At 39.1% G+C, this 13,156-nt stretch overlaps 1 protein-coding gene across 6 annotated transcripts in view; it reads left to right on the forward strand.

Annotated features, from left to right (window-relative positions):
• Positions 1–6,976, forward strand: part of STARD3NL (STARD3 N-terminal like) — a 58,732-nt gene extending 51,756 nt beyond the window's left edge. For all 6 annotated transcript variants that reach the window (XM_069958433.1, XM_069958431.1, XM_069958432.1 and 3 more), the window contains 2 exons: positions 909–965; positions 4,946–6,976. In XM_069958433.1, coding sequence (XP_069814534.1) covers positions 909–961 — 53 coding nt within the window. In that variant the 3' untranslated portion in view covers positions 962–965; positions 4,946–6,976. The remainder of the gene's footprint in view (positions 1–908; positions 966–4,945) is intronic.
• Positions 6,977–13,156: the final 6,180 nt, after the last annotated feature.

Consider the following 13,156-nt stretch of genomic DNA (forward strand, 5'->3'; position numbering starts at 1 on the left):
GGAGTTTTGTGTAACCATGGGATGATCACTTCTCTCACCACTTAAGGCAATATAATTGGTATATATTGTGACAAATGTATGCCTGCAAATACCCAATTCTTAAAAATACTTGTCACAACATACACTGCTGGTACATTAATTGATGCTACATAAGTGTCTATGTGGAGTAGAGAGGAGGCTTTTGTTCTTCAGTGTCAAATTTATGAAAACTTTTTAAGGGTCCATTTACACATCATAATGCTTATTAGATGCTGCAGATATCAGTGTAAGTAAATGATGGAGCACAGCATCTAATCTGCTGCAGATCCCTAAAAAAAAAAAAAAAAAAATCACATTACATAAATGCGTCTGAATCCTTGATAGTATGTGATGTCGACTGTTACTTTTACAAACTGAGGTGTATTAGAATTGGCAATAAATACTGCACAGGTGCAAGTACAGCAGTGTTTTCTCTAGCTGTACTGCGCATGGGCGGTGTAGTAAAGACTTAGGCGTGCTGCCGACGTGCAACGCTGCCCTTGGGTGATGTCACAGTGTACAGCGCTTTCCATCACGCCCAGAGGGGCGTGATTACAGTGCTCAAGCCCGCCCAGGACCGTGACTACATATAGGAGCCACACACCCGGATGACTACTTGGCCCAAATTAGCATACAGCGCAGGACTTTATAAAAGTAGGATTCTGGATTAATCAAGCAGGGGACACAGCTTACAGGGGTATGTTTGAGAAGCGTGCTGGGGGATGTAGCACGTTTCCTTAGCTTTATGGCCTCTTTTGGCTTGATTGGTTCCCTTTAAAATAGTCTTTGACCCGTGTAAACAGGTGATGTGTGACCGATCAACAGTGATGAAGTTCGAATAGCACATTATTCTAATGCTTACATTTTTTTTTTCTTTTATGTGTTTTCAGATTCTGATGAAGATGTTGAAGAGAAACAAGACGGGGAAAAATCTCTTATTTAATAAAGTAAGAGATAATTTAAATGGTTCATTACAGTGAATCACATTACACTGTAACTATAAGGCTGGGTTTGCACATAGTATTTTGATCAGTATTTTTAACTAAAACCAGCAGTTGGTCGAAAACACAAACGGTACAAATCTTTCCATTATAGTTTTCTTTCTGTTGGTTCTTTTCCAAATTTTGGCCAAACATATTGACCGAAATACTAGCGTAAGAGCTCATACAGTAGTAAGCATATTATTTATTAAGATTGCCATAAAAACATCTATCTGTTGTGACATACACAGTCGAGTTACACTGTTATTGATATATGTCATGAAGTCTGTGAATTTGAATTTTTGGTAAGTCACATTGACTATCACCTTTACACACAGATGTTTATTATTATCACTGACTCTAAACTATGCAGTTAGAGTTAAATTTTACAAAAAAAGGTGCAAATATATGGATAACTGTTTTGTAGAAGCCCAGGTATATTTGTCCAGATGTTTATGGAAACCTTCAGTCCTGATTTGATGTCCATCAACCGGGTTGTGATGTTGGCAGCGCAGGAAATCTCAGAGCCCGAAGAGGCACGGGGAGAGGTGAATCTTGATGGTTTATGTTCCCCCGGCCCTTTTAATAGTGGCCTCCTCTAATGGTTGTCTGAGGAATGTTCTGCCACAATGAATGCACTTAGGCACAAAAATCATCTAGATTCACTGCTGGCAGCTCCCCTGCAGATGTCCCCTATGGGAGATGTTTGAAGATGCTTCAGACTATGCTAACATGTTTAGGCTGATCAGGCTACTTTCAATAGTGCAAGCAATCTACAGCCTGGGTTTGTTGTGTTGAAAAACAGATTGGGGGAGTGGAAGGTTATGATTTTAAACTACAACCTAGTTTATCTCCGCTATATTTTATGATCCTAGATAGGAACTAAACATGTATCTGGAGACTAAGTAGACAGAATAGCAGTCTCCTTAATATATCTGCTTTAACTGAATATTGATATTCATAGTCACTAGATAAAGCTATTTTAGCCTTGCAGCCAGTGCAGTAAAGCCTGGTATAAAAGGAAAATCTCTGGAAAATACCGCTCTCTCAGTTCAATAGTTATAATATAAATAATGTACTGATACTAAGACATTACTATTCGCTATACATTAATACAACGTTGACATCGTGTGATTCTATTGAATAATACAACCGTGCGCATTTCTAAGTGTAATATAACACTGACATCTAGGCATTATTGAACACTACAATTGCTTGAGTATTAAAGTGCAATAGAATATCTGATCAAATCCTTGATATCTACACCAATAGGAATTAACCTGATATACTTACACTGACAGGAGTGACATATAATGGTTCTTTTTTTTTTTTTTTTTTTTTTTTTTTTTTTACATTTTGCTTTTGCACAACTTATATTATTAATATCTTAATCATATTAGTTGGTCCTCTTGGGAACAAACTTTGTGGCTGAAAAACAGATCCTGGGAATTTTTGAAGTAATGGCTGTACCACTGGCTTTATGACCAAATGTAACACAGAACTTTTAGAAAATCTAGTATAGAGGGGCCTGGCTACTATACCTTTTCCCACCCACAATTTATTCCCAGGATTAGGATTGGTTTACCTTTCCCTTACGAAAGCTTCTTGATGGCATTGCCCATGTAATCTCCGTACCAATCTCCAGTTATCACTGTGACAAGAAATAAGCGAGCTGACTCAAAAGTATCATGCTCCATGTAAGCCTCCTTTGGCATCTTGCTCTGCCCCATGATAGCCTTCGAGAGCAGTGGGGTGAGGTCACTTACACCCATACATGCTGATTGTCTTCATTGTGATGGATGGGAATGGGAAAAAATAATACAACGTGTCACATGGTTAAAAAGGTCATTGGTTGGAGGAGCATGAGTCAGTACCACCCTGACCCCCATAATTTGCTAGAATTGAACCCAGTGGAGCATCTATGAGACCACCTTCATCAATTTATTGATTCTATGGCGCCTCCTTATTTAGTCCCAGCTGTCTACACTGCACACAACAGTTTCTCTGGATATTAACTGATGGTCATAATAATGTGACTAGACTGTGAAGCCTCTTACAGCTACACAGCATAAAAAAACCCTTTGTCCTTTTTACTGTGGAGGAACCATTTACTTGAGCAAATTTGTTGCCCACTACGTGGCAGCTTCACACTTCTTAAATTTTAACGGTTCATATGTTTTGCTAGTAAAACCTGGCTATGTGCATTTAGGTGTTTTTGAAGTACTGGACTGAAATATAAACCTTCACACTCCTGTAGTGATGTTAGGGTGCCCAGGTGTTTCAGCCGTAACGCCAGGAGGTGTTTCAGCCGTAACGCCAGGAGGTGTTTCAGCCGTAACGCCAGGAGGTGTTTCAGCCGTAATGCCAGGAGGCCACTAATTTTTATTGTCAGGCATTGGTCTGCTCTGTCAGGGCTGCTCTATTTCAGTTGCACAGTAAATACAGCCCAGTGTGCTGTGCGTACGTTACAGGGAGGCGGCCCATAGCTTAGTCTTAGCACAGATGGTATTTGTATCCAGCCCAGAGAGACATGATTTAAAGGTCCTGCCACTGTGATTACTTGGAAGAAGAAGAACGCCCAGATGACTAGTTGAAGATCATTGGCATACGACACTCGATATAATAAAAGTATGTTTTCGGCAGATAGCTTGCCCGGTTAAACAGATGAAATATGTGTTAGAAATGACTGTAGGACGCCGTATTAAGTAGGATTTTTAACTATATTTCTGTATATGCCCTGACTGGTTCCATTTAATATTTCTTACCTGATCAAATTTTTTAAGGTGGCATTTAAAGTGCACATCAAGGCTTTGTTCACACACCGTTAAAATGACATCCTTTTTTTTTTTCTTTGTGGCCATCATTTATCGCTATTTACATAATGATCACTATTTGCGGCTGTCATTAACAAAAGATAGCCGTGTATAGCGCATAAAAACAGCTGTAAAAAAAAAAAAAAAAAAAGTCTCATTTAGACAGTGTGTGAACATAGCCTCAGACTGATTTCAATAGCATTATGCTATAAGGTCATATATGATAATGTAGGTCAGGAGTAGGTGTATAGTAGACTTATTTATATTTACATTGGGGCACAATTGCATGCATTATTACAGCATACTTAGCATATACAGTAACAGGACACACACATTTATTTATTTTATTTTTTTTTTGTTTTTTTTTTGTTAACCAGCATTTATATACATACTGTACACTCACCGGCCACTTTATTAGGTACACCATGCTAGTAACGGGTGGTCTTCTGCTGCTGTAGCCCATCTGCCTCAAAGTTGGACGTACTGTGCGTTCAGAGATGGTCTTCTGCCTACCTTGGTTGTAACGTTGGCTATTTGAGTCACTGTTGCCTTTCTATCAGCTCGAACCAGTCTGCCCATTCTCCTCTGACCTCTGGCATCAACAAGGCACTTCCACCCACAGAACTGCCGCTCACTGGATGTTTTTTCTTTTTCGGACCATTCTCTGTAAACCCTAGAGATGGTTGTGCGTGAAAATCCCAGTAGATCAGTAGTTTCTGAAATACTCAGACCAGCCCTTTTGGCACCAACAACCATGCCACGTTCAAAGGCACTCAAATCACCTTTCTTCCCCATTCTGATGCTCGGTTTGAACTGCAGGAGATTGTCTTGACCATGTCTACATGCCTAAATGCACTGAGTTGCCGCCATGTGATTGGCTGATTAGAAATTAAGTAGTAACGTGCAGTTGGACAGGTGTACCTAATAAAGTGGCCGTTGAGTGTATATGGTGTATACTATGCCTCTCATCCACTGTTAAGTTATAACAGGAAACTAGGGGTAGTTTTCCAATTATGTTCAGTTGTTTACGTTCCCGAGTGCAACTATAATATATATAACATATTTGATTCATATGTGATATACTTTACTTTTGTGAAAAGCAATGACCAACTTAGTCTTCTTTACTTCTTACAGAGTGAAGGCAATTTATTGCATGGAACCATATTTGAAAATGTGATGCGTCTATGGTGAAAACAGAAAGTAAAGCCACATAAAGCCTTTTACTGTGTGGTACAGACCGTGCTGTTCTAATGGATGGTTCAAAAAGGCTGCTAAACTACTGTTGAAGATGCTGTGGGCATAACACCTACCTTAGCAGAATGAGAAAACTATAGTGCATACTGTGTATTACAGCAGATACTGTATGAACACTGGCTTTGCAACACTATATCCTAAAAGGGGCACAAAACTTATGCCATATTCTCCTGGAGTCCACAGAATCCGATTTCAGTGCCTTTGAGCTCTCTATGATGCAGAGAAAAGTGCAAACCTAAAAAAGTTCTCTAGTAAGACTTGCAAAATGTGAAGAACATGTGATTTCATTAACAAATCAGCTTTGTGTTTTATTAAAGAAAAGACAGAAAAAAGCCATTAAATCATGCACGTAATGTATGTATTTAACAAATACTGACAAGCCTTTTCCAAAGTGGCACACTGGCAAATGACAAGAAACAGATTCAGTATACAAATCTTCTTACACTAGGGAGGATTCCAGCGTATATGTATCTGTATACTCTTCTTGCACAAACAATTTCTTGTTAGCTGCAGTTACAGAGAAGGTTGCTGATTGCTTTAAATCCTCATTTGTTTTCCATACTGTACATTTATGAATTGTCTTCTACTGATCGTCCCTCAGCAAAGATTGCCCAAATTCCACATAAATACTAATAATTTTACTTGCATACTAAGCACTTTAAAAGTGCATTGTGACCGTTCTGATAGTTTCCATTATTTATTGTTTGAATCCATCAGTCATAAAAGAAATAAGTCTTTTGACTCTTTTGTTATGTTGCTGGCTTGTGTTTAAATTTTAAAAATAATCAAGTTTTCCTCCATCAACATACACTTATAGCAAATGTAAAAAAAATTCAGTAGCCTTAGTGGTACATCACCTGATCAGCGCCCCAGTACATCAATATTGTCTACTCTCAGTGACGCGCCTCCTGCATAGTCAAGTCTGGCTGCGTCTCTGAGAAGAGGAGGTTGCAGTGTATTGGGAGACTCCGCACCAGTGTCCAGTGCATAGAGCAGCCCTATTTGCATATGAAGAAACCAGTGCAGATGGTGGGAACTGGGCGTCTATTTAAAAAACGAACCGCACCACCAGGATTTCCATACCAGAACCAAAAAAAATTTATTAGCCTTAGCGGTAGATTCACTGTAATACCCATAATGAGAATGTGAAATAAAACTTTAGAAATTTTTTGATAAAAAAGATAAAACAAAAAACTTTGGCATAAAGATAACAATTCAGACCCTTTGCTATGACACTTAAAAAAGGACCATTGGATTCTTGCTCACTAGTGGTGAGCAAACTTGCAAAATATTCTGGTTCACCTGAACGGTCGGCATTTGACTCCCACTTCCTGGAAAAGTTGGATGCAGCCCTAGGGCTTCTAGGAAAACATGGATATAGAACCTATGATTGTATCCATGTTTTTATGGACTTCCTATGGCTATGGCTGCCTCCAACAACTTCAGGCAGTGGAGGTCAGTTGTCGAGCATTAGGGTTTGGACAAACCTGAACGTTCTGCAGTGACCAAGAATCTAGTGGTCCCATGTGCAGATAGTAAAAAACTTTCAGAACTTTCTGTCATCACTGCAGCACTTCAATAATGGCAGAGTGGCCAGAACTAAGTCTGATTAAACCAAACGTTTCACATTGTTATTATTGGCTATTTAGTACAGAATGATGGTTATTTTTTATTTTAGCACAAGGATGCAACATAACATGTGAAAAAGTGAAGGGTTCTAAAGACTAATTGTATTGTATATGTAAGTGTACACTGTTTAGCAACCAGACATAACCTATGGCTTTGAAGGGAGGCTTCAGAAAGTGAATGTATTGCCTATTTATTTATTTTTTCACTTAGAGCCAGATACTGAAATGTTTGATTTGCAGCTTTTTTAAATGTTATTTTTAGTAAACATTTTGGGTACAGCCATCTTGTCTGGGGTGTTTTTATCATTTAAAGGTATGCTTTACAGCATGCCTCGTGGACATAGACACAATATGCGGGACCAGACCCTGAATGGGTTAGGTTTCTGGGACATGTCAGAAGCTTCGATCAGTTAGAGTCTCTCTGGTGAAAGTGAGTGAGAGCAGTGCACAGTAGTGCATTTCATTTCCCAGCTCACAGCGATCTTCATCCATGCAGCTCCATTATAAGTCTGTGGGCCATAGGACAAAGAGAGACTGAGAGAGAGGAAGTGAAAAGCACTGAAACTCCACCAATCAAAGCTTTTGACATTCCCCTGTGAAATGTAAAAAGTTTTTGATTATAATGAGTACGCTTTAGGGTACAAACCCACTTGACGTATTTGCTGCGTGAATCAGTCTTAAAAATAAGCAGGCAAAACGCAGGTTGGCTTTATACAATTGTTCTGCGTTAAAATACGCAATTGCGTATTTTTGAAGCGTGAAGCTTGTGTTAGCAAAGCATCAGTTGTTAACAACCTGTGCGAAAAACGCATGTAGCTTCAGGCTTCAAAAATACGCAATTGCGTATTTTAACGCAGAACAATTGTATAAAGCCAACCTACGTTTTGCCTGCTTATTTTTAAGACTGATTCACGCAGCAAATACGTCAAGTGGGTTTGTACCCTAAACGTAAAAGCTTCTGGATGTATAACATTATAGACATCTGTTAAATAAGTAAGGGCTATATTAGATGGCCTGATATTTTGGAGAAAGCGAGCGCTAACCTGTCAGGTCAGCACTTGCTGGCTCCTCATTCCCCGTTCGCTATCAGCACTAATACACATGCAGGCATCTGCAGGAGGGACTGCCCGGACAACCTTTAGATTGTCCAGGTAGCCCATAGAAAATAGCTACTGCCGCTGCTATAACACAGAGCGACGGCCATCAGACCATCGCTATCGACAGAATGGTTCACACATGACAGCTGACATGATGTTGTCTTTTAGCATGAGCTATTACATGACACGATTGTTGGCTGGAACAGCTGATAATCACTTTGTGTAATAGTACCCTAAGGGGCCTATTCCACGGGAGCGATAATCGGCCGATTATCATTTGGTGGAATAGAGAAAACGATCAGCCGATGATTGTGTAATCGGCTGATTGTTTATTTAGGGCCAGACCTAAAATCATCAGTCCCCCACCGCATCGCTACGGTGGAATAGCGGTGCGCGGCGGGTGGCCGACGATTTGAGAAGCACCATACATTACCTGGCAGGACTTCTCCGCTCCTTCCTCCCCGGGCCCCACAGCACCATCAGCAGCTCCGGAGCGGCCTGACTAAGCTGTCAGACCGCTCAGCCAATCACAGGCCAGGACCGACGCAGCCAGTGATTGGCTGAGCGGTCTGACAGCTCAGACTGGCCGCAACGGAGTTGTTGCTGCGCCGCGGGACCCCGGGAGGAAGACTGAGCGTAGGAGAACTCCTGCCAGGTAATGTATGGTGCAAGGGCATCAGTCACAATGTCCCTACAGCCCTCGCTCAACGATCATCGGGCTGTGGAATAGGCCCAGTAAACGAGCGGCGATCTAGTACATTGTTGATCGGGCCCTGCTCGGCCCGTGGAATAGGACCCTAAGTCATGAGCTTTTCAATAACTTTGCACAAAGTATCCATTAAATAAACCATGTGGTTAAAACTATTCCAATGGGTAGGATTTGTCACCCACAATAGCAACCATATAATGGTAGTCTAGAGGAGATGGATACAAACTTTAGGCCTAACATATACGGTATATCAGGAACTTAGCCTTAGTATAGACAACAGCAATGGTCACGTACCCTTAAATAAAGAAAAATGACATACTTATTTTCAATATAGTAATACACTACATTGAAGTTAATGGGAAGTTGCCTGGCAGTGCACACTCTTTATAAAATAACAGCCGTAATTATTTACGACCATCCAAATAATGATCATGTTTTCTGTTTTCACGTTATTTAATCTTTACTTAAAATTATGGTCATATTTTAGCTTTTATTTTAGTGTGTATGAACCTAGCCTAAATTTAAACCAAAAATTTACACATCCTTTATCTTTCAAAGGACTTCCCTCTAAGACCATGGGACAAGATAATTATAGTGCAACATTTTGGAATGACTGGGTGTATGGATCAAATATATGTAGGTTATAAATGCACTTTTGAGTACCTGGCTTATATAATAGTACATTTTAAAATGTTTGGAGTTATATCTGTTATAAGTATATAAGCATAGAGTTATATCTGTTAATCTCAGTTATAAAATTTCTATGTTTTTGCTACAAATAATTGAAAACTTTCATGAAGATATTGTACAACTAATTTTGTTTTTAAACCATTAATGTCATTGTTTTTACTTATTTTATACCAAAATGTGTCTGTTATGAAATGGCTGTGATGTCTATAAAATGAGCTTAATATAAAAGTGTTGAATGCAGAAGGTTATTAAGAAGTGTTTTTGTTGACTTAAAACTCCTGTGCGTTCTCATACGTTTCACCCACAAAACTGATTTGTTGGTGACATGGTTATGATTTTCTTTCCAGCTGTATATCTGCAGTAACCAAAGGAATTACTAATAATATATTGGGAATGCGATTTTTTTTTTTTTTTTTTTAGAAACATGATAGTGATTTATGAAGACGTGTGTCTAAATAAGGCTAGGTTCACACTGCGTTTTTGCGATCCGTTTTTTTCAAAAAAGGATGAAAAAAACGGATGCATTTGTGTGCATCCGTTTTGATCTGTTTTTCCATTGACTTCCATTGTAAAAAAAAAGGATCAGTTTTTTTTGATGGACAGAAAAACGTAGCTGACATTACTTTTGTGTCCGTTGCAAAAAACGGATGAAAAAAACGGATTGCAAAAACGCAGTGTGAACCTAGCCTAAGACTGCAGAAACCATGTTATACAAAGCATAATTTTTGAGCTTCTTAAGAACGAACGTTCTGGTTGGGATGTTCATTTTTTGGCCCAAAATAACTAAAATTAAAAATTCAGGTTTGAGCTCACCTGGATTAAAGAAAAAAATTAAAAAAAAAAAAAAAAAAAAAAAAATATATATATATATATATATATATATATATATATATATATATATATATTTATTTCAATGGGACACCAAATAAATATTTCAGTTGAAAATTTTCTAAACATCTTGCAATTCATGGTTGGTCTGTGCCATAAATTAAAAACAACAGATATTTAATCTCTTTAATCTGACCCATGGATAGATCGGTGCTGTCACGGGAAGGCCGGTGCCGTGTCCGTAATCTGTGGCATCATATGGGCTAGAAATAAAAAAAAAAAAAATCCAATGTGGCAGGTGTCAACCTTTAGATATGTGGTATTGGTCTATATGTAATCGTGTCAGGAAAATTATCCAATTGTCGTTAGAAAATTGATCTAAATTGGCTGTTTTGGTGGTTCTTAATGTCTGATGTATTGGCAGCTTAAAGGGGATCTGTTAGCCCCCGGGCCCTAACTTAGGTGCTGACAGTGTTTTGTAGCTGACAGACCCCTAGTGAGCATGGTGACTTTAGTTAATTTTTCCTTGCAGTGGATCTCAGATCTCCTATGGTAATGAAGTGTCAAAAAGGAGTTGTTTGTGCCACTCACTGGCACTGCTCACCACTGCTTTCTTCTCCCCCTTCTTCATGAATAATCAATGCTGCCAGGCCTCCTGCTTGCTCATCTCTCAGTCAATGTCTTTGATTGCAGATCAGTCCTCTGTAGGCAGGTTATGTCTAAAAGAAAAACTCAGATATAGTAGAATCTCTGAAGCCAAATGTGTTGGAGTTGTGCTCTAGGGGTAACTCACCCGTTTAGACAATAATTGTTAGCCTAATATTACACACCTTTTCAATTTAAAGCTGTTTAATTTTTTATAGTGTTATGGAGGTGTTAATAGCTGTTTTACAATAAGTTGTTTCCATGTCTCCCCCTTGGTGCTGCTGCTGTGCACCACTAAACAGAATCGGTCACCTTCCTCCTCTGGCAGTTGACCATATAAATCCCTTCTCATCTTGTTACAACTGTAAAGTTAGGGCGGGTACACACTACGGAATTCTCGCGGACAATGTCCGCAGAATTCCGTCAGCTGTCCGCCCGCACATCTGGGCGCATTTCCGCCGGCCCCATAGACACCATTCTATGGGCCGGTGTATTCCGCTATACGCTGAAAGAAGTGTCATGTCACTTGTTTTAGCGGATCGCGGAATATGCCGGCCCATAGAATGGTGTCTATGGAGCCGGCGAAAAAGCGCGTGCCAGTGCGGGCGGACAGCTGACGGAGTTCCGTGGACATTGTCCGCGAGAATTCCGTAGTGTGAACCCGCCCTAACTTTACAGTTACCAAAAATCACAAAGTATATATATGTCATATATCTTTATTTACATATATAGAAAATATATTTACAAAGCAAAATTTAAAATTTAAAACAGTAAAGGAACTGACACATAAACAGATCCCCAGAACAATGGTGGTGGTAAATAATACAGAACAATATATGTACAAAATACAAAGGTAATAGATTAATTTACAGAAACGAAGCACTGGGCATGTGATTAACTACGTTTAAGCATAGTGCTTTATAAGGTGCATGCAAAACCATAAAATATATATCTAGATACTACCCATGTGTCCTTAATGCAACGACCACCATACCACTCACCCGACGCGCGTTTCGCGTACTTGCTTTATCGAGGGTGATGTCACAAGTGGTAGGCTTTCTTCATTTATATCATGGTCAACCAATCCATGACTTACCCCACATGTGTTGTGTATAATCAATTCGAACTCGGAAAACCGGAAGTGGTGTCACTTCCGGAACCGATGCCACCAAGTCATGTGATAACCCATCGTTTGGGGGAAAGAAAGAAAAAGAAAAATATATCCATCGATTCATGTATTTATATAAATCCCTCGCATCGTTCTGGCATCGCATATAATAAATTGGCACAGCTCACATACCCATTGTATATCACAGACGCCGGACCGGAAGTGACGACATATCACATGAACACTGAAACTCATCATCTGATCATAGCGAACGCCGGACCGGAAGTGTCCGTATATCACATGGACCTGTCACCTGATCCAAAAATGGCGCCCTGAACCGGAAGTATCACGAGCTGAATCACATGTGTGGTCAGGTGAACATGACATGTCACATGACCGCACATACGAAAAGTAGGCATATATAATTGCAGTATTTTTTCAACAGGGTTAGGGCTAAGGCTAATATCGGCTCGTATCAGCACAAAAAAATAAATAAATAGAAAAATAAAAATAAGTAAAAAATATAGATTCCAACCATAGATTAAATAATAAATCAGTTCACCCCCGAAATCATATGACCACCTGGTCACATGACCGCGGCATCACACCAATACATCAGAGAGGTATATCAGATAGGTATAACCTCCACGTCTTAGAGTGACCGTGCGCATAAAACAAATAAACAAAGTGCTCAGTGCAAGTGAAAAAGTGCCATGCAAAACCGTGACGTGATGGTTAAATACTTACATATGAACCTAGAATAAATAATAAATCTGGGATAATGTCTACTCCATAAGAAAGTATACATAAAGAAGTATAAAGTATCAATTAACACATTATCGGATCTACGATAATATGCGTGGAGGTGATGCCTGGCTCAGAAAGAAACAAAATGGATATATCTCCTAAATACAACTGCTCCATTTGGATTAAATGAAGGTAACAGTTTTGTGTCCTTCCTATGAAATACATCTACTCCCTGCTATTTTCGATGTCTCTTTTCCTTTTCTTTTCTGTTTTATTAAAATATTGAACATCTTTGACAATAGGATTGTGAATCCTGTTCTATGTCGCCACCATTCATGCTTCAGAAGTACCAAGTAGTCCGTGAAAGTCCAAATTCGAATAGTTTGAATCATTGTTCCGCTTCCTTTCAAGTAAGGGGCTTTTCTCTTTCTTTCTTTTCCTTCCTCTCTTACTTGTTTTAAGTCTTATCGCCCTTTAATTTTAACCAAACTATCTTCTTTCTTTCTTTTTTTAACATTGTCCCTTCAGGGACATTTTAGTGTCATCTAATAAAGATAGTGTTTTATGGTTCTAATATTTTTGTATGTTTGTTTACATATAGGTTTAGGTTCGAAGGCTGGTCAATTTTCCCTACTCCAC

The sequence above is a fragment of the Dendropsophus ebraccatus genome, chromosome 2, assembly GCF_027789765.1.
Source record: "Dendropsophus ebraccatus isolate aDenEbr1 chromosome 2, aDenEbr1.pat, whole genome shotgun sequence".
NCBI classification, from domain to species: Eukaryota; Metazoa; Chordata; class Amphibia; order Anura; family Hylidae; genus Dendropsophus; species Dendropsophus ebraccatus.